The following is a 25678-nucleotide window of genomic DNA, read 5'->3' on the forward strand; positions in this document are numbered from 1 at the left end:
TCCTGTGATATTGGCTTCAGCAGCAATCTTTCCAAATGCTGTTTTGAATATTGTGGTAAGAACAATTGAGAATCCTCAATATTTGACCAGTTTGGCTTTCTAAAAGTAATATTTTTAACATGATACCACTAATCTTGTGTTTGTGACTCATACATAATCAACCTGCCTCCGATATCATCAACACCACCAAAAAAAAAAAAAAAAGGAAAAAAAAAAAGTAGTTTCTGTCATTTCTACCAACTCAGGCAAGGATGCTGTTATGCTGTCCTTTATGTACACTTTCTTAGCTCCCTGGTGCACTAAAAAAGGGCCCTCAGTCCATTGAAATAATACAAAACCTCAGTTGCTGATGGTAGTGGTATGTGATTTCCTGTGTACGTTTTACACCAGAAGGTACAGTGCCTATTGTACATCCCCATTTAGAACTCAAACACAATGGCTCATGCAGCTGCATGGTGACCTGCCAATAAAGTTTAAGACAGTATAGACTTCCACATGAATCTGCAGATTAATGAGACAGAGAACTATCTTCTTTTTTCCCCACAAAAGGCTACTCGTGCATTCAGAATGTGCTGCAGACTAAAACCAAAGTTCAGCTCGCCACAGGAGTAGAGAGAGAAGAAACACGCACAGGATACACTCAGAAACAGCCCAGCCCTTATGGAAAACTCCTGTGGAATTTAACACAAAATGATATGCTTTCTACAGATTTTTTCCCCTACCATCCTATAGCTCAGATACCTCTTCTATTAAATTCTATACAATGGCACAAAAAACTTCATATAAAAGATATAATGCTCCATAGGTTTTAGAGTAATTTTATAGTGTTCCGTTACATTTCTATAGGACCCCCTTGTTTCTATTCCAATTATGTTATCCAGAACTTTTCATAAAAGGCCTATCTTATAACAGGCCCTTTCCCTCTTTTTCTGTTTTCCTTTAACAGAATGTGTATAGAGATATACATTACAAGGCGTGTTTCTTACAACTCCATGATTTTAGGCATATTAAAGTCCCACACATGGCAAAAGCATTATTTTGTCTTTTGGCTAGGAAGCTAAGTAAATTAGTGAGCAAACTGTCAAAGCCAGACAAATACAAATTTATAACTGCCTTCTCATCTTGATTAGGCCGATGAAACAACACTACTGTGGGAGAGCAGGAAAAAAATGAGCTTTCAATCTTTTTTTTTTCCTATCATTTTGAAGCAAAGCCCAAGGTATAAACACTTACAGAAACCTTTCTGGTGAATATCCTTTCAGGACTTTATGTTAAAAGGTGAAGTAAGTAGTGCAAGGGTTAATTTAACTCCTTGAAAAAAGGCTTCAGTCTTCAGGAAGTGTTTGGCACATCACAGTCCAGAAATTATAATGTAATTCTTACATATCTGTCATTCTGGAATACAGTGGCTGCTGTCTTGGGTGTTAATTCAAACACTGCCATGATTTTGGGCTGCTTAATATTTGTCAGTGGACACAAAGACAGCAGGTACTTCAAGGGTGATCTGATACCTTTATAATCTGAAGGTGCTAATCCACTATGGAAAGATAGCTCAGACTATTCTTTGAGCTAATAACTAGAGGCCAAATTATTCCAAAATGGACTGGAGAAATGACAGTAGTTTAAATAGAATTTTTCATTCTAGAGGTCACCTAGTTAACTGTGTTATAACAACACTGGATTCACTAGTCCCTGTTTGGCATGGCCATGGCTCCAGACAGGAAATTGTCTTCACATATGGTGCTCGGAGTGAAGAAGAACACAAGGATTCCCATATGGCCTTATGATGAGCAACAAAAATTACAGTGACTAAAGAGACGACGTCTAAGAAATAGGTTTCTGTACTCACTTTTGGCATTTTCAGAGTTAGTGATCAAAATAAGTAATTCCACATCTATGAAGGCAAATGCTGGGTATATTAAGAAATCTATAGAAGACTAAAAGTTAACTGAAAAAGTTAATTGAACCAATGAAGGTCACATGGTCTATTATTTTTTTCTCTTCCATAAATTTCACAGAGTAACCATGTTTTGATCTCAGAGAGGCAGGAGATGGAAGCTTAAAGCAAAGTGGCAAACTTTAGCTTATCAATTGGAGACTATTTTTAGTCACTGATTCTTGACACAAAGATTACCCTTGCCAGTTTTTATGGCTTGAAGAGAAGGGACCCTAGAAAGGTTTGATAAAATGAGAATGTCTTTAAAAGGAACAAGTAAGAGCAATCCTCCTTGAATTAACCTCATTTATTAAACAATAATTTTGTGTCAGTTTTGACTCATCGAGAGCTTATTTTGTTCATAAGAATGCCTTTGATGGTGTAAAAAGGTCTCTGAATACATGAATCACAATTCAATACCATCCAAAGCATCATCAGATGTCATAAAAAGGGATAAATTCAAATTCCCTGTGTTAATGTGGATTATGTGTCCACTTATTTTTATTATCAAATCTTTATTTCATTCCTGAGATGACAATATTATGTCTTACTGCTTTCACGATTGTTTCAATTCATCTAGCTCCTGCATACATTTCAGTACTTTTCATTTTTCACATAACTCCCTTGAGAAGGAGCTTTGCATTGACTCATTTTCTTTCTTTTCCCTCTTTAAGAAAGTTTTGTCTCTGTGGATTTTCTCTGAAGATGTTTTAACTGATGAGCTGTGATTTCAACACTGTTTCCCAGACTGACTGAGCAGTGTAGTCTCATTCTCATTGTGAGTGTGTTTGCTGAAGTTAGTACTTTGGTCCAGCTGAACAGTTTCCAACTCTCAATACTGTAGTCCTAATGCATCTTCTGTTCTCTGTCTTTCTTTTGTTCCTCAAGGTATTTCTTGAAGTATGGAGAATCCCTGCTCCCCTTCTAGCACTGGAGGAAAAGCATCATATTAATCTTTGGGAATGCTGATTTCTGTTCCTAGTTTTCTAGTGTTTGAAAAAAGCCTGACTTTGTTGACACAGTCATTTTCTGGGATAGAATATATGATTGATGTATTTGTCCATGAATTCCTGTTTTTATTTTTTATTATTTTAATAAAACAGTAAAATTACATGCAAATACATCCATGAAGTTCAATGAGGCCAAGAGCAAGATCCTGCACATGGGTCAGGGCAATCCCAAGCACAAGTACAGGCTGGGGGATGAATGGATTGAGAGCAGCCCTGCTGAGAAGGACCTGGGAGTGTTGGTGGGTGAGAAGCTCAACATGACCTGACAATGCACACTGGCAGCCCAGAAAGCCAACTGTGTACTGGGCTGCATTAAAATAGTGCGGGCAGCAGGGCCTGGGAGATGATTGTCCACCTCTACTTTGCTCTGGTGAGACCTCACCTGAGGTGTTTTCTGGGGCCCCCAAAAGAGGAAGGACATGGATCTGTTGTAATGAGTCCACAGGAGGCCACAACAATGATCACAGGGCTGGAGCACCTCTGCTATGTGAAGACAGGCTGACAGAGTTGGGGTTGTTCATCCTGGAGAAGAGAAAGCTCCAGGGAGAACTTACTTTAATAGAAGACCCTTAGGGATCTAAAGGGACCTACAAGAGAGCTGGAGAGTGACTTCATACAGGGGCAGGTAGAGACAGGACAAGGGGGAATGGCTTTAAACTGAAAGAGGTTAGGTTTAGATTGGATATTGGGAAGAAATTCTTTACTGTGAGGATGGTAAGGCAATGGAACAGGTTGCCCAGAGAAGATGTGGGTGTCCCATCCCTGGAAGTGTTCAAGGCCAGGTTGGATGGGGCTCTGAGCAACCTGGTCTAGTGAGAGGTGTCCCTGTCCATGGCAGAGGTTTGGAACTAGATGGTCTTTAAGGTCGCTTACAATCCAAACCATTCTATGATTCTATGAAAATAAAACAATATACTTTTTACTTTCATTTAATATTTGCACCAAATCTTTGAGTAGATATAAACCCATCTGTATTACCCAGATCAGTTGCTGAACAGCCTCATTTTCTGTCTTATATATTGGGATTTTCCAAACTGTTGTCTTAAAGAACATTTGCCTTTCCATCTGGTGAATCATATCTGCCATACTGGTCCCTCTACACACTTGGGCCCTGAAGTTCACTTACCCTCTGCAGTCCAGGTGCTCCAACTGCATGTATGGAGTCTGACAACTCCCAGTCTCACACAACCTTTCTTTCTCACCCCACTGAAAGGCTTCTCAGTGACATAAACCTGCAAGGCAGTCACACTTGAAGATAAAAGTTCCCTTAGTTTTATCACTATTATTATTGTTATTGCCATTCTCTTAACTCTGAGACCAAATAGGCACTGACAATGGACAAGGGAGAAGTGAGTATTTATCTAAAATGTATTTGTCTGTATCTAAAATACTTTCACAGCGCAATTCTCCACGGTGCTGAATACCTGAAATCCCTGACCAGTTCACACTTATTCTGTCTCCGTTCTGGATCATTCCAAGAGCATCCCCAAAAGAGTGCAATGGCCATGTGACAGATGGTTTCCTCCAGAAAGCATTCCCAAAGGCAACACGGACAAGACTGCACCATATTATCTCCTGTCCCCATCTCTGTGACAACATCCAGCCCTTCAAGTATTCCCTGTGCCACATCCCTGAGCTCACAGAACTCTGCTCCCTGGAACCAGCATCACAGGGGCTGCAGCTTCAGGGATGCATTATTCCATATATATTGAGCAAACACCACAAACTAAGAGTGCTCTCCCTGAGCCAAAGGCTCACTAGCCCAGGCCCAGAGCAAAACTCACATGCTTTGACTACATTTTTTTTTCTCCCATCCACTTGGTGGATGCCACACAAGCTAAATGACCACCAAAAAAAATTGTTGCAAGTAATGAGAATTCCCAAAGTCACTGATTGTAATAAAAATACTCTATATTTGATTTTTCAAATGCACTCTGGTACGTAATACAAAGGTGGGAGAGCACCACATTTCTGTATAAACACATCTGGAGGCCTTCCATCTGCTGCTGGTGTGATACCTCTCAGCACAGTGTCCCTTAGAAATATTTCGTACTCTCCAGACCAGCTTTCATCTTTCAAGAAGTAGAAGTGCCTGTCATCTGATGATGGATGGTGGCTCTTGTCTCAGCAAAATCTGTGTATTCTCTGCTTCTGTCCATGTAGAAAAGCAGGCACAGAAGGAAAAGCAGACGAGGTGGCTGTCAGAGAAAACACCCACACACAATGTGGACATGAATTAGCCTTCTGAAAGATGGGCTCCTCAGTCAACAGGGAATCATACCCTGTAAGAGGGAGCTGGTATACTTAAAGAAGGCTCTTTGGTTTCCAGAATCCATCTACTCAATGCCTTTTTTTTTTTTCATTAATGAAATTAAACCAGGACAGTAAGGGAAGAAGGTAAGAACAATATTAGTTACAGTTCTCCCTCCTTCCTGCTATTACTTCATTTTGTTGGAGGAGATTAGAAGGAGGAATAGTGCTCTGCAGCAAAAAGAAAGAAAAAGGAAAATTATTACACACAGGAAATTGAAGATTAAGATACATGTATATCCAGCAAGGAAAAAAAAGACAAAAAATAAAAGAGTATGTGAAGTACATTATACACAGAAGAAATTCCAGCAATGGAATTTGCCAGGAACTAGATGAAGGTGGTAAAATCATTAATAATGAAGAAAGCCATATTCAATAAATATGTCTCTCCTTGATTTGGAAAAAGCAGGATAACAGCAGTATCATATCGGGCAGCCAAAGCCTTTTTCAGTCCATTAGTAACCAAATAGGATGTTAAATATCTACTTGTGATAAAATCCTGTAATTCATCAGGCCCAGATAACTTGCACCTGAGGAGTCTCAAATAGTTGGTGGAGGGAATTCTTCCTTCCACATGTTAATTTTTAATGGGTCTTGAAATAACACAGAAATTCCAGAAGACTGGAAGAAGACTGATGTTTTGCCAGTATTCAGCAAGGACAAACATGATGACCTTGGTAAATATAAGCCAGCTAACCTAACATCAAACTGGAGAGGAGGTGAGGGGGGAGCAAAATAATAGAATATGGGATTCAACTGATAAAGAATGAAAGGACAGGAAGTAATTAATGCCAGTCAGCATGGTTTTATGGAAAATAGGTCTTGTCAGACAAACCTGATTAGATTACAAATTTGGTTGAAAAGGTAACTGCCTCAGTGTGATATACTGAGGCATTTGTAAGGCATTTGATTTAATTTTGCAAAGCATTCTGATTTTAAAAAAATATTGTACAGCCTCAGTGAAACACCCCCTGTCAGAACAATGCTCTTATTAAGCAGCAAATCTCAAAAATATTTTATCTCTGGGAAGTCATCACTGAATATAGATATTTTTAGCATGGCTGGGAAAAGGGTCAGTCTTAGGCACGGCATTTGAGCATTTCTGTAGTGGAGTTAAATATAAATTACTATTGATTGTACTGCTAATGCAATCTTTGCAAAAACAAATAGAAAAGTAACCAGTATGTACATAGATGTGATGTTACACCTTTATGCAGCATTGGTGTGGCTACTGAAATGCCTCACAGTTTCAGTGATCATATGTTCCACAATGCTGCAAAAAACCCCAGAGGTTTAAAGAATAGCTGCAAAACTCATTATTAGGACTGAAGAAAATGCCTTACTATGAGAACTTTAGAGAATGTGGAGAGACTGCTTGGTTACAGTGAGTAAATACCTCCACCAGCAGAAAAGCAGCTCACACACTTTTCTTTTTCAGCACCCCCAGTGTGCTTGGAAAAAAGAGGTAGGCAGTCTTAGGGCCCAGGTCACCCTGAAGGGTTTCTGTTTCCACATCAGTAGCAGGATAGGTTAAATACAGCCTGGTGGCAATGGGGTGACCCTCATGTCAGGAGGGGTGCCTGACCTACTACACACGGCAGCACTCGTGTAGGTCGTCTGCATCTGTGAAGGCTCCAAGATTTTTCTCTTGCTTATAATCCCTCTCCAAGTAAAAGGGCAGATAAAGTGACCCTGGATAACTCAAAAAGTGTCCCGGCCAATTATCCTAGGGAGCGTCAAGGAGTTATCAGAGGATCAAAGACCCTTCTCTAGTCTTCAACTCAGAAAAGTTGCAGCTAGACAACAAAAGGAGAGGCAGGGGAAGAATGTGACAACTTAATGATTCTACAGCAGCACCGGGTAAGATCTTCAACTTGAGCAAGCAGGTGCCACTCCTTCAAAGTCAGTGGAGAGATGCTGATTTACACCAGGGGAGAATCTGACATAGTATGTTTTTTTATTTGCTTGAGTCCTGCCGTGGGTCCATAAGCAAAGGTTAATGCAGGTCTGCCAGGGGCAGGCTGGAGTTAACACAGAAAGGCAGTTGTGAGGTTGCTGATTCTGATAAAAGCAAATTGTGAACTGCAAGCATCTGAGTGTTGAGTGTCACATTCACACCTAACTGCTGCCCTTGCCTGTTCCCCACAGTCATCCAGCTCTGTCATCATGATATGTTCCTGAAACCACATTTGTGCTGCTGTCACTTTTTGTCTTTGGAAATTCGTGTACAGGCTTTCTAAAACGGCATACTAAAAATGCTTTTAAACTTCAAATGAGTGGATTACAATATGTTTAACCCAGGCAAATCACTTCCATATATTAGGTAGAAACTTGAGTCTTTACTTCTTCTAGGTCTGCACTTGCAGTGGGGATGTTAACACTGATAAAACTGTAGGAGGCATCTGATAGGTGAGGGCAGTGAAGAGTTTGCTCCTTTCATGAAAAAAAAAAAAATTAGGAACCTCTTTCCAGATCTCTGGGTCTTTCACTGTCACAGTGTCTCTAAAGAGAAGAGACAGGTATCTCTGTAGGGTTGCTCATCTTCTCCACTTCCACCAGCCCTTTTTGGCTGGGAACAAAGTTCTGACTATCAAACAGAACCACAGCATCTGCAGAGTGTTTTTGCCTGTGTTTCAGTACTGGGCAATGTCAACATTGTCAACATGTCAACAATTAGTAGCACAGATGTAGAAGATAACATGAGGACAGATTTTGAATGTCAAGGCCAGGCCCCTCTAGGGCTGGGAGCTGGGAGCACATCCGCCTAGAGACGCATTGGTGACACACCACCCTTGCAGCCCCCACCAAATTCTGAACTCACTGCCATCCCTGAACTCCCACCTTGCAGGTTATTTCCTAAAAGTGATTAACTGCACTTTTCTTCTTTGAAAGGCAGCATTTCCCAGCTCCTGCTGAGTTTTTACCTTCACACTTAATCTCTGGTTCACAACAAGTAATACAGAATTGCACTCTCCTGCTGAAAAGGTGCAAATCTGAACCCAAACTATCCATAAATTGCAAAGGTACCAGAAACAGCTGCCTAGCTACAGCAGGACAGAGTTTAGGACAAGCCATGAAATCTACCCACAAAACCTATTAAACCAGCTTACACCGAGGTTTTTTGTTACTTACACTGCACTGTGGGATGTGCTTCCAGCTGCCCTGGTTGTGAGTACCTGTACTGGTGAGCTGAAAGCAGCTGATGGTACCAATAGGTTCAGGATTAAAAAAAAAAGAAAAAACAAAGGATAAAAAAAAGACAAGGTTAGTATACCAGATCTCTCTGGAAATAATTGCATTAAATATAGAAAAGGTTATATACCATTTCCTTTGTCCTTTCTCTCCCCGCAGGCTGCTGGCCTATGATTGTTTCTTGTACCTACCCTGTAGCTGATTTTAGTGTTTATTCCTAGCTCCCCCTCCAGTTTGCTCGGGGCCCTGTGTCTTAGTGAGTGACTCCCTGCTCCCTTTCCAAGTTCAGAACCTTTCCGGCTAAAGTCTGTGGTGACACGTAACACAAAAAGACAGCTCTGGGCACAGGGCATGCAGCCGTTCCTGGAGAGTGCAGGCTGCGGTTCGGCGGTACCGTTTCTGGAAGATTAAGTGATTAAGCCTAACTAAAAGTGACTAACTGGGATGGATCTTTTCCTGTCAAACACACAACGTTTTCCATAGAGTGGCTCCAAGGTTGTGAGTGAAGGTGAACAGCTCTGCTTCTAAAGACTCCTTAATTTTAAGAAATTCAAAGAGCCCGCACAACACTTTGTTCTGTGACTTTCTTAAACCTATACCCTACTTCACATCCTTTCATGAGCCATCATCTTTCATATTTAAAGCAGACACAACGGAAGTTAAAAAAAGATAGAAGAGATGAGAAGTACAAGTCTCTGCAGATGTAAGGTATAATTTAGCAAAGTATTTTATCACCCAATCCTGCCAGGTCCTCAACATGTTCTGCAAGCACAGACTCCTCCACTCATCTTGTGAGCAGTGGGGAGTGAGAGCACTCCAGTCTTTTTCTGGTTGCAGGAAACTCCCTGGTGTTGTTCATTCAGCCTTTGCATGCATATTCATATGGCTAAAGCCTTGAGAGTCTTCATAAATTGATTACTAAGTCTGTGTTTTGCAATAAACCATTATTTATTTAGGCATTCATACTGATTCATAAAAACCCACGTTCAGATTTTCTGATGAACATGGTATGAAAACACAGATGAAATAGGGAGATCCAAAAGAATATGTTTTATTTACAGGTTTTCCATAAATACAGAAAACAGGAGATGGGATAAACACTCTAACAAAGTAGCCACCAAACTGTTTTCATTAATAACTTATCAAACCAGTTTTATTTTTGCAAACATCCAAAGGAAGCTAAAAGCTATGCAGGCAGCTGGTTGAATTTCTCCTGGAGGGTTTGAATGGGACTGCAGGCCGCTGCTGAATTTCACTCTTGGGAATAAATCCATGCATTATCTGTTGGAAAGCAATATTTTTCAGGGTGGAATAAAGCCTATTTAGTAAATTATTATTGTTGTTTTTAAAACTAAATGACTCTTTATTAAAAAAGAGACCTACTGAAATTTGAATTTTTCCTCATTACCTGAGGCATAATCAAATTGTCAGCTGTTTTACAAGGGTGATAATGTGGAACAGAAGTGTGATAACATTTGCCATCATTCCAGCTGGTTCCCCCAAAAGACTCCCTCCCACAAGCTTCTTATCAGTGAACCCACACGATCTTAGAGAAGCACAAGTTATTGTTTAGAAGTGATCTGATAATGAACATCTTAAAATCATTAAGGTTGGGAAACACCTCCAAGATCATCGAGTTGATAGATACGAGCTGTTAGCCTTCTTTTATTTGGACACAGTCTCATTTGAAACAGAAATTAAATGCTGACTTCAGGAAAGAATTTAGGAATTTGTCACTGATTTCAGCGTGACCAGGATTTTGCTACTGGAGTATGTCATCCTGTTTTCAGATTTCGGAAGCAAATGCTGAAACATTTCATTTTGCTAATGTAGAGAGTAAAAAAGCTGAAAATGTTTCAAAATAGTTTATAATGTTATAACATGATACAGTAGCTGAAAAGATAACTTGGCATTTTAAGGGTACAATTGAAGTGTATGTGTTTACCAGGGATTTTTGTAAACACACTTATTAAGGACATTTTAAAATCAAGATTGGTTATTTCATAAAAGTTCTGCTCTACTTTGAGCATGAGTTAGTTTAAGGAATTCAAATAGCTTGTGCAGCGTAAGAAGTCAGAGTAGGTGCATTTAGGAGCTGTGACTATTTGTCTAACTATAATGGATCTATAAATTAATCAAACTGGATTGACCATAAGGGCAGTTTTCCAGTTAATGTTAATTCATTCTCAAAGTGAATACATTATCGATCACTATTTTTAAATATACTTAGGTATAGAATAGTCTATAATTAAGAGTTCAGGCCTTTGAGCTTGACATCCTCAATCTACCGAAATGGGATGTAAATGGCAGTCCTCACGCACTAGATGAGGTACTTGGTTAGACACTGCTCCTATTATTTTAACTGGATACCCTAATTCCATCCCTGCAGTTCTACAGTTGGTCATAATCAACATCTAGCTCATTTGTTGAGGGTGATAGCATATTTTTCAAGGACTGGACCTATTTTCATTGCTCAGTCTTTCGTTGTGAAAACAGTGATGTTTTAACTAATTCAAATAACACTAGTCCAGAAAGATACATTCTTTTTGCAGTGGATCCAATGACTTCATCATGTTACAATGGATGGGAATATCAGAGAAGTTAAAGATGTGCAACTGGATATAAATTAGTTATATGGAATGGTGTATTGTTAGGGCCCTGAGGGCACAACTAGGCCTTCATCTTCCTGTCCCACTTCCCTGGGGACTCCCACCCACTTTGTCTGCTGCTGCCCCTGGGACCTGGCTCACCCCTGACCGTGCCTGGGGCTGTCAGTGAACCTGCAGGGACAGGCTAGACTTGCCACGTTCTCTCCCTGCCCTGGTTATCCAGGAGGCCACAACACCTGAGCCCCCCATGACCTGACCTGGAAACCTGCTCACGACTGAGGTGCCTTGCTCTAGGAGACCTTGCTGCTTCTCTCAGTGGCACTTCATCACCCTGGTGTGAAATAAGTTTCAGATTACCCCACTAACTGCTCTGCTACTGCAGGCAGTATATTCCTTGCTGACTCTGCTTCTCCGGAGCTCCAAAGGAGAAGCTTGCGTGGATAACAAGCAGCTGCTCCTGAAGATATTTAAAAGCTATTCCCTGAGATAACTATTATTTTCACAGTATTACTGCATAGCAATAGAGCATGGACATATTTCTTGGTCCTTTGGCAGACAGAAATCTTCCGAATGTGATAAAACAAAGCCAGCCACTTCCTTTGGCACAAGAAAATTTGTGGTTAGGCACAAAAGTTTAAAAAAAAAAAAAAAAAACCAAACAAAAACCAAAAACAATATCTCAATGCAAAAAACACCTTAGAAGCTGGGAAAAGCCACTGCTGTGAAGCAGGAGAGTATAATTACCTCAGTTTTACCTTTCTTCAAATGAGTATGACTTGCTTCACTGACTTCACTGGGAACTGTATTAGGTGCTAATATTAACGAGGGGGCTGAGAGGCCAGCGGGAGAGCCCCTTCCCCGGTGCCCTCGCTGCCCGACAGCGGGGTGGGTCTCGGGGATGCTTCCACCGCACACAGGTTCGCGTGGGCAAACCCTCCCCGACCCCAGCCCAGCCCGCGCGCCGCAGCCGCAGCCAGGCCTCGGCGGGCAGGCGGCTCCCGGTGCGCAGCCGCCGGCGGGGCCCGCGCCGCCCGGAGGAGGCGCTTCCCGCGGCGGGCGGGCGGCAGCGGCGCCGCGGCGGCCCCGGGCGCCCGAGTGCCGGGAGGGCAGCGCTGCGAGCCTGCCCGGCACCCCTGCCCTCCCCTGCGGCCGGAATGCGCTCGGAGGCGGAGGCGCAGCTGGGCGGCCTGGAGAGGTTCGCCAGCCCCGGCAAGGGCCGGGGGCTGCGGGCGCGGCGGCGCTTCGCCGTGGGGGAGCTGCTGTTCAGCTGCCCGGCCTACGCCGCCGTGCTGACCGTCAGCGAGCGCGGCAGCCACTGCGACGCCTGCTTCGCCAGGTAGGGCCCGCCCGGCGGCCGCGGCTTCTGCGGGGCGGTGGCAGAACTTTCCCCCTCCTCGGCTCGTGGTGCTGTGGCAGCGTGGAAGTTTAAACTCAAAGCCGGTTTTCCGAGCTCAGCAACTTAGGAAAGAGAAAAAAAAAAAAAAAAAAAAAGGAAAAAAGAAAAAAATCTGCTCTTCCCGTGCTCTGGCAGTCACGCAGACATGTGCGTAACCATCCTCTCGCCGGAAGTTTCCTTGATCCGTCTAGTTTTGTAATGATTTCGTGTTCTCCGGTTTTAATGAAGGTTTAGTAAGGGAGAAAGGGTTTACAATCGCCTGATTCACACTTCACATTTCATAGTGCGAATGGAATATCTATGAATGAAATTAATGAAATATTTATATATATGTATGTCCGTAACGAAATATACGGCAATATCTGTATGTTACCTCTGCCTGAAACTTTAGCCTTCAAATTACTTCTACTGGGGTAGAGCGCAGGCAATGCAAGAAGTTGTTTGTCGCATGGCTGGGAGCATTGGGACTGGAGTGCTGCCTGCTCCTGCGTGCTTCGGGATTCCTGGTGCTGGAGGGATGCGGGGGGCTCGAGTTTGCTGGGGCCCCTGCAGCTGCCTCCTTACCTGTGTGAAGGGGAGGTATTCCAGTGTTTGCCTCAAGCCTCTCAATATGAGCTGCTGCAGGGAAAAAAAATAAATTAAAAAAAAGGCATATTAGGGTTAGCAAATTCATGAATTTGACACTGCACACCACACCATATTTTTAGAAGGTGTAGTACTTTTGTGGCTTCTGACATCTTACTGAGGAATTAAGTGCTTACCTGGTTATAACTCAGAGCAAATGCTAGTAGTTGCCTCAGTAATTAAAAACAACTGTTGTAATTGTGCTATTTTTATCCATACATCCTTTTTCTTTCCTCATTACCTTATGTACTTATGGCTTGTTCACTTGAATCACCCCTCTCTTTGCATATGAGCTCCTAATATAGTTCCTAGTGAAGCAAGTCCCACCAATTTGAAGAAGGGTACAGCTGAGGTGATTTTCCTCTCCTCCTTTATGTCAGTGGCTTTTCCCAGCTTCTAAGATTTGTGTTGAGGTGTTGTTTTTGGTTTTAGTTTTGTTTTTTTTTAAATCTTGTACCTAACCACAAATTTCCTTGTGCCAAAGGAAGTGTCTGGTTTTGTTTATCGTATTCAGATTTGTCTGCCAAAGGACCAAGGAATACTCCCATACTTCATTGATATGAAGTAATACTGTAAGGATAATAGTTATCTCATGGAATAGCTTTTAGTTATCTTCAGGAGCAGCTGCTTGTTATCCACGCAAGCTTCTCCTTTGGAGCTCTGGAGGAGCACAGTGATCAAGGAACATACTGACTGCAGCGGGACAGCAGTTAGTGGGGTAATCTGAAACTTATTTCACACCAGGGTGATGAAGTGCCACTAAGAGGAACGATGTCCCGGTGATGTAACGTGATCTGCCGGTGCTCAGACATGTGCTCTGTGTCTGTGACTGTTGCATTAGCACTGAACTAGCACGTACTAGATTCCGAACTGTGCTTGTTGAGCTTGCAAAGGGCCCTAGCAGGAAGGTTATGGGCTCAGCGCCAGCCTTGGGAAGGGAGACTTTGCGAAGTTGTCGCGGAAACTTATGTGGTAACATGGGCAAAATGAGGCTGTAACATTGTATTTGCATGAGATAGTGGTTGTTACTTTAAATAAGCGGTTGTAATGTCAGCAAGAGGAGTCATGATGTTAGCCCGGCTCGCTCGTGTTGCACCTTGTGTGCTTCGCAAATACAATCAGAGGATGCCAGACTTGATGGTTTTTATGGGCTCCGAATGCCAGTGACCACCAAAATGTTACACACTATCACATCGTATGAGGACCCTCACCCTTGATTTATTCCAATGAGCTTACCTCAGTTTAAGACAATTTTTTTTTTTCTACTTGCACCAGGGAGGGTGTGAGACCTTTTAAAAGCATTCAGTACCGCTGCGAGGTCCCTACTGCTGTCATACCAAAATGTCACTTGTTGGGTAACACACGTTCTATTTTTGGTGGGATCTGCTGCAACACATGCACTTTAAAGCAGAAAAGGACCTTCTTGTGGCAGTTCCCTCTGTTGAGGTATACACAAATATAAAAAAGGAGAGTGTGAGCCTTAGGTCTGCTCAGAATACACAGATATCAGAGCAGACAGGGTGGGACAGTAAGGGGCTCTGAGGTGACAGGAGATCAAACAGCATATTTAATGATTAACAGTATTTTTTCTTGGCTTTTGGAGGCACTTGTCCAACAAAGGTCATGCTTTCTATAACCAGAGAAGCAGTAGAAAGGCAAAGGGTTAGTACTGGTGAACGAGTACACAGAGCAGTTTTAAAGTTTGCAAAACACAAAAAATTTGGCTCATTATGCGTCGTATAGTGACAAAAAATGATGCTGTCTGTCAAATAGCATAGAGTAACATGTTTCCAAACCCAGCAATTTATCAAGAAAGCAGAGTGCTTTTGCATAATGAGAGTTGTTTGGAAAAACTTGCTTTTGAAAATCTAAATCAAATAAAAATAGTGTCCACTGTTCAAAAATGTGGTTCAATCTGTAGCTGCAATGCTCTGAAGAAAATATAGTTTTCATTGTGAAATGCAAAATACTGTGCAAAAAGTGATCCAGCACACAGTTTTATTTCATTCAGGTTTCTAGAACAGAGTAACTTCTGTTTTCTTTTTAAGGAAAGAAGGATTGTCCAAGTGTGGAAGATGCAAACAGGCCTTTTACTGCAATGTGGAATGTCAGGTACAGTCATGCAATTTGTGAGGGTGGGGGGAAGGAAGGGGGGGTTTGCTGAACTCCAGTTTTTGTTTGTGTGGCATTGATATGCTCTAATTGCAGCTATGGTTAGCAGCAGTCCAGTCAGTTCCAGCATCCCACAGATGCTGACCATGGAGCTGTGCATTGGACAATCACAGGATTTCGACATGGTCTGCATGAGTCTTTCAAGATCGGTAGCTTCAGGGCTTGGTACCACTGAGACTTTGATTAGAGCTGCCTGTCAACCCACTAATTATGTCTGTATTACTTCTTCCTTTAAGGACAAACCAGATAATTTAACATTAGCTCACTAAACTGGTAAGAGATCCTGTGTCTAATGGAAAAAAATCAAATCACTAAATAGCCATCTTAAGAGAGATTTTTTAGGATTTTTTTTTTTTTTTTAATATTTGCAAATATTTTGAGTATTGAGACTACCACAGCTGATGGTAGTCATAACCATTTGAAACCTACCAGGCTTTCTCCCTAACTTACTCACTGTGGCAACTTTTATTCTTTTTATATACTTTGTTTTTTAAAGGCCCCTGGAAGTAGAATATAAGTGTACACTAAAGTAGAGCAAGACAAAGACATCCAAAACATTTGCATGCAGTTTAAACTCTACTTTTAACTCAAATTAGAATAAGCACCTTAAAAAAAAAAAAAAAAGAAAGCCAGAAGTAGAATCTAGCCTTTCTGGGCCCTCAGATTGACATGGAAGAATTATCCTATTTCATGTGGAAAAGCTCAACTGGATTGCTGGTTGAATAACTTAAGCTCTGCAAGGTCTGTGGTGCTGGGCACAGAGTGTGGAACAATGCTTATGAAGGATTTGAGTCACCCAAGGTCTGGCATGCAGCTGTGTGTTAGCTATAGGTAATCCAAACCTTTTCCTGCACGTCACTGTGCTGTTGGGTGTGTGGGTACATGCCGAGTGGTCTCTGTTGTCATTATCATCTGGACAGAGATGTTGTGCTTTGTGCTGTTCAGTTCCCAGGCACTTTGGACATGGCTGTCGCTTTTATTTCAAGGATATATCTTACTCTCCTGTTGCACACGTTTGAAAAGAAGCCCGACTTCTCCTCAGTTTTCCTTCTATTACCTTCCCAGTTTCCTGCTTTCCCACAGAATCTTAGTGAATTGTGGGTGAATCAAATAGCCTTTTGGTTTTGAGGCACCAGGAGAACTCAAAAGGCTTAATAGAAATACATTTTTTACAAAATTTGCAGTAGTTCATAGAACTTCCAAAGTAAAAACTTACTGTATGAGCATCCTTAAGGGTCTTTAGAAGAATATGGATGAGTTTTAAAGACAGTGTAGAGAAAACCCATGATTCATTCATGAAAAATGTTTTTTCTAAGAAATGTTTCCTCATGACATTATTTCTTAGGAGCCTTTAACTAGATGAGGGAAGGAAATCCTTGAACAAAGCATCTGTTTAGCAGCTTTTATCTGAGACTGTGAGTTTCTGCTCTTACTATATAAAACTTACAATGGTTTATGAAGCAGCTAAGCAAGATTTTCTGAAGTAGGAAAGCTCAGTAATTTGTGCTGGGAAAAAATAGCAAGTAGATATCACATTGGAAGTAGAAGAACTTGTTTCTTCTCATCCATGGTCCTTCGCTTTCACTGCCAAGTGGCCCTCCCTCAGTATCCTGACTTCCAGCCTTGACAAAGTTTATACTTTTATATTTAAAAATGAGGAGGGATTGATTTTTTTTTTCTCTCCCTGGTAAAGTTATGTACATGTATTGCTTTTTTTTGGATTGATTTTTTCACAAAAAAAATTATTTTTTGGTGGTCAGAATTCTCTCTCTCTAGATGAACATGTTCCTAGAATAAGAATCTGAACTGCTCAAACTGAGTGTCCTTAAGTCTACTAAAGCTGATGCTCATCAAAAGCCCGTCTGTCTTATAAGTTAGTGAATTAGAATCTTTTCTACCTGTTGGTGTGTGGTATGATGCTTTAGATGTAAAGGCCTTTTTTAGATTTTGTTGATGTCTAAACTATAGTATGACCTACACAGGTACTACAAGGTATCACTCTTCCGGGTGATATACATATGGTTTTTGACTCCCTAGTTGATGTAACACTGTCTTCCATCTTTTGGGTCCTTCTGAGTCAGTCTGATGAAATTTAAGAACGTTGCTGAGATTGAATTCTTTGACATTCTTTCAAAGTTACCTTCAAGCATAATATTCTCTAGAAACCAATCTCCACTGACTTTACATGCTGCACAGACAGTCTGCACTGCATCTTCATCTCTGTCTTCTTCAAAGGCACTTTTCAGCAGTTCAGCAATTCTTTGTCAAAGCCAAAAGGGACATCTGTGCCTTGATAGTGAATTTGTAACACTGGAACGTACAGGAAATGTGTGCCTTTTGCCTCCATGGGCATGAGACATCATGCGACAGGGACAAAAGGGCAGGGCTGTACTTGAGAACTGTCATGGTATTGGTCATTTCACTTTTATTTTTTAAGTTAACTTTTCCCTGTAAATCCATGGGATATTTTACTCAGTTCAGCTAAAAATTACATGTACCCAGCAAGGCATGGTATGATTTCATATGTTGGTTAATACCTTGTTACTCAATATAAATCAGTTGGACAAATGTTTACTATGTGAGGAATACTGGGATAAAAACCCAAAGCTTTTGAGCTTGCTCTTTTCTTACTTAAAGACCTCCTATACCACAATTCCAAAGAATTCTTGCTCATTGTGGGGAGAGGTGGATGTATGCACACACACTGGCTTTGGCACAGTTCCTTAATGTTCCTGTTTCGGTCTCTTATTTTGCTTTTAAGATAGATAACCACATGTTTGGCCGATATTAAGCTGGATGTTTGCGTAGGTGTGGATTCAGCTGTGGATACAGGGCATGTGAGGGTGGAAGTTGCCTTCGCTGTCTGTCCTTGCTGCTTTTAATGTTTTGTGGTTTGGCTCTAGTATGGGTTTGCTGTGTCTTTCTTTTCCCAAGCTCTAATCCAGTTCTCCTTTTAAAAGGGATTGTGATTTCCAGCAGATTTACACCGTCCCACTCTCCAGTGTCGCCTCCTCGGAGCACAGGCCTGTTATTTCAGCCCCCATCTGCAGCTGTTCGGGTCTTGACTTCTTAAATTATAATAATTTTAGTCAAGCAAGAAGAGACCTGTGCTCATTTTTTCCCCTCAGAAATTAGCTGCTGAAACACCCCAAAGAGAAATGTTTTAAGAGGGTTACGTGGTTGCAGTTTTGGAACTGGTGAACTTGAACTGGCTACTGGAACTGCTCTTGCTCTTATTACACACGGCTATCATTTATCCCAGACAGAGTGGGGATCAGCTAGCCAGACTGCAGAAAGAGATGTTTTTGTCATGACTTTCAGCATTTGAAATAAATTTTGAACAAACCATTTATGAGTTTTTCTTAACGTGTCATGTTAAAGGCTGCTGTAGTTGGTATTGCTGGAGTAAGTGAAACAGGTATTTTTAACCAGCCTCAAAATGTAGTTGCAGACCTGTAATTAGCATTAAGCAGGTGTGTTTTAAATGGGACCTTGTAGAAACTGCCTACTCCTCTTTGATGAGCTGTAGAAAAAACACAAAATTTTTTTGCTGTAATGATTCTGCACAAAAGGATTTTGACAGTGCAAGATTGCTTTGGGTGTCTGTCCCCCTATACAAAAACTTTCCCAATATACTTTTCTTTGATAAATGTCTCCTGTGAGTATGTTGAATGTTAAACCATGAAAGTCAAATACCCTCTATAGCCCAGCATTTGGTAAATGATGATAGGGAAGGATGGCTGTGAAGATACATGAAACTTCTACGTTCACTGCTTGTTGAAAGGCTGTATCAGAGAACTTTACCAATTAATATCAGACATCAGAAGTTGCCTCACTGAAATTCAGTTAAAGAGTTGGATGCCATTTGATCACAATTGGACCTTAAGATTTTGAAGAAGTGAGCTTAACCCCTGCACTGGCTTGCCCATCATTTCTCTCTGGTATTTGTGTGTGTGTCTTTTTAATTGAGTGAAATAGAACAGATTTTGTATATAGTATTGTAAAAGTCCATGTGAAAAAGGAGGTATGATGACATTTGTTTAGGCTTAAGTCTTATTTTTTTTAATATTGTGTTTTGTTAATTGTTGTTTTTCCCCAAAGGTGAGCTATAAGACAGTGTTCTGGGAATCAGTCCAATAGTCCTGGACAGCAGAATCTTTTTGAAGAACTTGGTGAAGAGGAGTGTTTCCATGCTTTGATGTAAAAACCATAAGCTTTAAAGAACTTCCCTTCCAAAAATGTTGTCATTCCTAAATGAAGGGAAAAATACTGTGGTTGTAATGAAAATAGGAAGAAAATGTCATTAATGAAGCATTAGGGATTCAGTTAGAACAATGCTACTTGTTATAATTCAAACTACTTGGAGGAAAATGTGGAAAAGAATGCAAAATACAGTCCTGCTGTGATCGCAGGGAAAGCTGCTCTCATGGTGTTTCTATCCCAGGTATTACTCAGTCATCAGAACTCTCTTTTTTTTGTGGTGTTTCAGGCTTTTATCTCATTTTGCACAGTTCAGCCGTATCTTGTCCCTTTAACCTCCCTACCAGTTCATATAACTCAGTATGATTCTGCCTGGGGAAAGATTTTAATTGACGATGTGTAAAGAATAAAGGGACAAATGGATTTTTTTTAAAAACACTGGTTTGAGACAGGCACGTGATTTTGCATTTTGATTTTTTGTTTTATCAGGTAATTTCTCCTGTTTATTTAACAGGTGTGTATGGATGAGAGTCCTGCAAAGCTTCAGGTTCAGTGCCTTCACTTTTTGAGCAATCATGCTAAAGTTAGAGGGTATCCTGGGTGGGCAAGAAGAGGTGAGAGGTAACATTTCCCCTCTGTCTCTTTTTAGCCTTTAGCCTGTAGATTCCTAAGCAGAGGCTGTCAGGAATTTTCCAGAAATGATTTTGGGGCATACGTAGGAAATGGGTCTCTCTGGGGATGCATTTTGTAGTGTGACAGCTGTAGGAGAGTTGAGAGTGTAATTTCACATGACATGATTACAGTGTAATATACTATTTTGGTTCTGGTCTGTATTGCCACATCCTCTTAGAATATTTGCACTGGAGCTTATTTCAAGCAGCCTGTATGTAGGTTTTTTTGGAAGTACCATACTGAGTTGTCAAGGACAGCAAAGTTGACATTGTGAGGGGTTAAATACCTTTGCAGTGTTGCACTGCTTCAAATCCTACCCAAGGCTGGGGCAGGTGTTGACCTTTCTTTTCCTAATAAAATAACCTCCTAAAGCTGTCCATGCCCAGGGCAGTTAAAAGAACTGTTTTCAATGGAAGAATTTTTGGTGTAGTAGCTCTGAAATTAGTAAGCTCGGCTTTTGTTTTGATCTGCAAAACCTGTAAGTAAGTTGGTCAGCCAATGCAGGAGGCACTGAGGGTCCTGATTGCCCTGGCTGTTTAACTGCTTTGGGTTGTTGTATGTAGCCTACAGCTGTAGTTCCCACAAGGAATTCATCTCCCACTAGACCTGTATCATATCTACCAGTCCTGTGTAGATGCTTTAGACAGCCTCCAGTGTGTCTCTCTAGTGTCTCAAATGGCTCTTGCCTTTAGTGGCTAGGCAGCTGAGGGAAATTGTTTCTTCTGTGCTGCTCAGTCACTGTGATGGGCCATATTGTTGGGTTTTTAAAATTATTTTTAAAAATTTGGGGGGGGTGGACCAACACAGGGTTTGGGGTACTGGGTGAATCAGAGTAGGGGATTTAAGAACATTCTGGAGGGTGCTAAAAGGTTTTCAAATTTTCACTTACAGATTTGTGGGATTTGTTGTGAGTTTTTTTCTCTGCTAGTGTTTTCCACCAGTTTGAATCGTATGAAAACAAAATTTGATGCTCCCTATGCAGACAGAACACTATAGGTCTGTTCTAATGTAGTGCTATAAATATGTGTTTGGGATGAGATATAGCAATAAATAACTGTGCATTGCTTGAATATTTCCATGTTTGAATGAATATGCAAAATGGAATTTGATGCAGTCTGAGGACAGCCTGGACTAGTGCAGATTGTTAATATGTGTTTCTGTGCTATTTTTTGGAAGATTCTGTGGCTTTGGGTGAAACTTGTAGAGTGACAAAAGCCAGTACCTTGTGCCATCACTCCTGTATGTTGTTACAGTATGTTGAACTAGGAAAATGCTATACATTAACTAAACAATATTCTATACATTTAACGAAAATGTTTGTCTATCTTACTGTGTTTTCATTGTCTAGTTGTACTTTTATTCTTCAATATTTAAGGAAAAAAATCTGATAATTCCATCAGAATGTTTGGGTTTGACCTTACAGTGAAATGATTCTTAGTGATTGTGAATCCATTGACTTCAGCCACTTTATTCCTGATTATACCAGGGTCGCCTCATAATGAGGGGCCAAGGTATTAAATGGAAATGAACCCAATAAAGACATCAAGCTCAGACCTACAGCATCCTCACATGCTTGAACTGAACAATAAGAACTGGTGATTTATAAATCATGTTGTCTGTTTGCTTCTTCGTCATTTAATACTTTTTTTCCATTGAGTAAATGAAGATGTTCTGACCTCAGCTCATCCCTTGTGAATTTGTTTGAAAAAAGCAGGATAGCTGTACCTCTTAAATGTGACTCAAGCTTTTGTTCAGATTTAGTGAGCGTCATCTTATTTTTTAAAGGAAATACATTTCACTTGACCTCTAGGATCTGGCAGGACTTGTTGCATCCCCTTTTTCATAAGTTTTTCTCTGTGGCACTTCTTCATGTTTTTTTTTTTTAATTATATTTGTCTGTGTTTTCAGAAGGAAGACTGGCCAATGCACAAGCTGGAGTGTGCCTCCATGTGCGCCTTTGGGCAGAACTGGCATCCCTCAGACACTGTGAGGCTAACAGCAAGGGTCCTTGCCAAACAGGTGAGCAGGAGGCAAGGCTTGGGAGGTTTGCTCCTGCTCTGGGTGCCAGGGAAGGCAGGAAAATGAAAACTGACCAACAGTAACTTCCCTGCAAAGAACACACACAAGTTTCCCATGTACAGACAGGTGTAACACAGAGCTCGAGCCGCTGAATGAACTGACCATCAGACCACTGCAGCAGGGTCAGAGCCACCAGAGCCCAGCTGGAGACTTTTGTGGGAAGCTAGAAAAAGGCTGGTGGGGTCTTCAGCTGTGTAGCTGTAACCTATGGCCAAGGTACTGCTGAACAGAGCCTGGAAATGTTTACTGATAGTTTCACATTGGTGTTTCAGCCTCTCTTCTGGGAGATTTGAGCTCTTGGTTACACGTGTGGGCGAGCACCAAGGCCATGCTGATGAAGAGAAGGAAGAGTGAGATTTGGTATTTGGGCTTAAATTCCAAGGAGTGCTTCTAGTGTTACCTGGCTGTAGGCACTGATATATTTATGAAGCAGTTGCCTGTTGTGTTTTTCAGCTACAGTTGCATAGCATTATGTAGCATATAACTCCCAGTACATTTGTAAGGTAAAAACACCTCTGAGGTATTCAGGATAAACATTTATGATTATGAATTAGCTGGTGAAAAATAGAGTTTGAGAGAGAAATCTCAGATCCTTGGTCTTTGGAGAAAAAAAGTATTGAGAAAGGAAGGAAGATTGCAATGTCAACCTCCATTTCAGTGTTCCCTGACTATATGGATACTGAGGGTAACACGGGTGCTTACACAGAGGGGATGGGATTCATGAGTTTCAAGGTTTTTATGCTGTGTATCTTTGTAGAGCTCTAAACTCTCTCTGCAAAAACAAAACCTCTTTAAAGCCTATTTTTGTGATTGAGGTCTGCTTATGTGACAAGGGCAACCTGGATACTGTATGTAAGGAGGATTTTGGTGGCCTGCTGGAAAAGTAGCTGCATCCTTGCTGTGTGCGTAGGTGTGTGTTTGTGAATGTACATGTGTGTGACTTAATTAAAGAGTGATTTGCTGGTGATCCACAAACAAAATCGAATGTTTAATGACAAAAAGTTTTTAGAGTAAATTTCTGCTTTTATCACTTACAGGGAGGTGGGAGAACCCTACATGTCATATAAAAGCTAAATATGCAAACCATAGTCCCTGAACCTCAGCTGCTGGGCCACCTGCAAAGCCATATTTAATGGCCAAGATTACAAAGAAGTGGCCTTAGGCCAACAGTGGAGCATTGCTTTTGAACTCTGTCAACAGTCAGTTTATTCACTTTCCTCAAAGCAAAGCCTGTCTTCTGCCTGCTTGCTATTGTTAGCAGCTTTCTGGGTTCTAGAACAAAGCAAATGACATATTCAAAATACTGTTCAGTTTATGTATATAAATTTGATAGGAGTTCATCTTTGGCTGCCTAATTTGGTGTGGAGAGAATATTTCTATGCCTTTACTTAGGGTAGTCAATTTAACTCATTGCTGTTTATCAACTCCTATAAATTCCACAGACTGTGGATTTGGGTTTGTCTTACAGGTAGGAGTCCCCAGATTCTGAATGAGTAAACAATACTGCCAAAGCAAAGCATTAAAATATTTTCTTTTTATTTTTTACCTCGTTGTTAGCAAATTCACCCTGAAAGAGCACAATCAGAGAAGCTGTTTGCTGTAAAAGAGTTTGAATCACGTAAGTAAGAAAGGCTTGAAGGTAAACAGAGGTTTTGACTTAACTATATTAATGATTTGTTTCCCCATGGTGCCCCTCCATCAACGCCTTTCAGAACATCCCACTCCTGCTGGAGGAAGGGAGTAAACAAAGAGAACTGTGGTTCCTCATTTTTTTGAAAGTGCAGTGCTCTTCTTTCTTTTTTTTTTTTTTTCTTGGCTGTTTGTGGGAGCTGTAAAACAAGGATGAAAACCTAGACAGAGTTAATTATGTAGCATACATCCATCTCTTGCTTCTCTAGTATTCTAGTGTCTTTTGAGAATTGTAATGTTGTAAAATTAAAATAGCTGGTATTTGTTACCAGGAGGCATAAAATCAGAGACAGCACAGTTGCTTGATGGTGACAGTGACTAAGGGGCTAATTGCAAAGCCCTCTGGACTGTGCTTCAGTGTCACTGCCAGTCAAATCTGACATGTTATATATGATTCCATGTCCTAAATGCTCTAAAATAATCCACAGAAGGAGGTAAGGCAATGGCTCACTTTTAACTGGAAATCTGTTTACATCCAGTAAGGCCAAGGTAGAAACTGACCATTAGTAACCACCCTGGCACAGTCTTCACCAGTCTGTCATTTTCTTTCTTGGTGCTGAGCATAATATACACAGAGAGAATGGGTTATATATTCACATTTCTCATTCTGATGGTTTCCAAAACCTTTTACAAAATGCTGAATAAACGCACTCATTTCTAGGACTTGAGGTAGCAGAGTAACCAAGCACAGTAGTCTTATTTGCTTCCTGAACAAAAGCTGCTGTCATTGCTTTTGGGACAACTTGGGGAACAAGGGGGAAAAATGCCAACATTTAACTTTGCCTAGGGCAAGGATAGTTTTTACAGGTAAGTTGGCAGGATTGAGGCTGAGGAGAATGGGTAAGTGCTGAAGTAATTTCTGTGTATTCTTCTGCATTGCAGCTTGTCTTCAATAATTTATTAATTTGGGAGCTAAAAGGCTGAAATGTTTTTTTCTGTTGCAGTGTTCCACTTGTCCTCTAGAAGCCTTTGTTTTGTTAGCAAGCACCACTGTTCCTGCTGGCTTTTTGACTCACCTCACTGCTTTAGCACACCTTTACTGTGTTCATCAGTTGTCTTATGCTTTACAACACCATACACAAGACAGGGAAAGGCACCTGGCTGGCAGCTGGAAGCTCAGAATTTCGTATTTCTGATTTGTCTTAATTCTCATCAAATGGTCCAGTTTCATTTTCCTCAGTGTTTTTTGTGACTCGCCCATCATTCACATCTGCTCTTACAAATCATTTCCTCTTTCTTCCACTGTTGTGCAGCCTTTTCTTTCCATTATTGTTTTGAGTTGGAGAGAGCAGGAGAGAACTATTAACACTGCCGCTGTGAGAGAGTGGATTAGGAAAAAACTTCCAAACACTCTGCTCTTGAGGGGAGAGGGAGGGGACCAGTGTATATGGTTGATCATCTAGCTTGCTTTGCATGGATGAGGCAGGAGAAGGTTCAGTGGCCATGGCTTTGGCTAGAACCTGTCACGGGCCTGAGGGTAAATCTCTGAAGAAACCCATAATGGAATACAGCTGGCAGGTGTGCCAGGACATTTCCACTGATGTTCCTGCTGCCTCCTATTAGAGGATGCCTGCAGTCTAAACACACCTCTGTTGATGGTCACCCCCCAGCCCAGACGTGGGCACTTTCAGGCACTGTTTGCTACCTCCTGAAGCAGGTACCTGCAATAGGTCAGGTGGATTGCATTCCTGGGCATCCTCATGTTATCCTCTTCTTGCTGCAAAGAGAACCCCTGTAATTAGCCCCAGTGTTGTTGCCAGATCCCTATCATGTGTGGCCACAAATAGTT

At 41.2% G+C, this 25678-nt stretch overlaps 1 protein-coding gene and 1 long non-coding RNA gene across 6 annotated transcripts in view; one reads left to right on the forward strand and one right to left on the reverse strand.

Annotated features, from left to right (window-relative positions):
• Positions 1-9479: 9479 nt before the first annotated feature.
• On the reverse strand, positions 9480-12039 carry LOC125322302. The gene is made up of 2 exons (XR_007201935.1): positions 11802-12039; positions 9480-9729 (listed from the first exon to the last, which is right to left on the reverse strand). It is a non-coding gene; the product is annotated as an uncharacterized LOC125322302 (long non-coding RNA).
• Positions 12040-12136: 97 nt separating this feature from the next.
• The window catches only part of SMYD2 (SET and MYND domain containing 2), a 29159-nt gene continuing 15617 nt past the window's right edge, over positions 12137-25678 (forward strand). The window contains exons 1-4 of one of the 5 annotated variants that reach the window (XM_048299759.1): positions 12137-12393; positions 15126-15189; positions 22030-22140; positions 23758-23818. In XM_048299759.1, coding sequence (XP_048155716.1) covers positions 12212-12393; positions 15126-15189; positions 22030-22140; positions 23758-23818 — 418 coding nt within the window. In that variant the 5' untranslated portion in view covers positions 12137-12211. Of the gene's footprint in view, positions 12394-15125; positions 15190-19963; positions 20071-22029; positions 22141-23757; positions 23819-25678 lie in introns of those variants that run through there. The other 4 variants (XM_048299757.1, XM_048299761.1, XM_048299760.1 and 1 more) reach the window with 4 other exon arrangements.

The sequence above is a fragment of the Corvus hawaiiensis genome, chromosome 3, assembly GCF_020740725.1.
Source record: "Corvus hawaiiensis isolate bCorHaw1 chromosome 3, bCorHaw1.pri.cur, whole genome shotgun sequence".
Classification (NCBI taxonomy): Eukaryota; Metazoa; Chordata; class Aves; order Passeriformes; family Corvidae; genus Corvus; species Corvus hawaiiensis.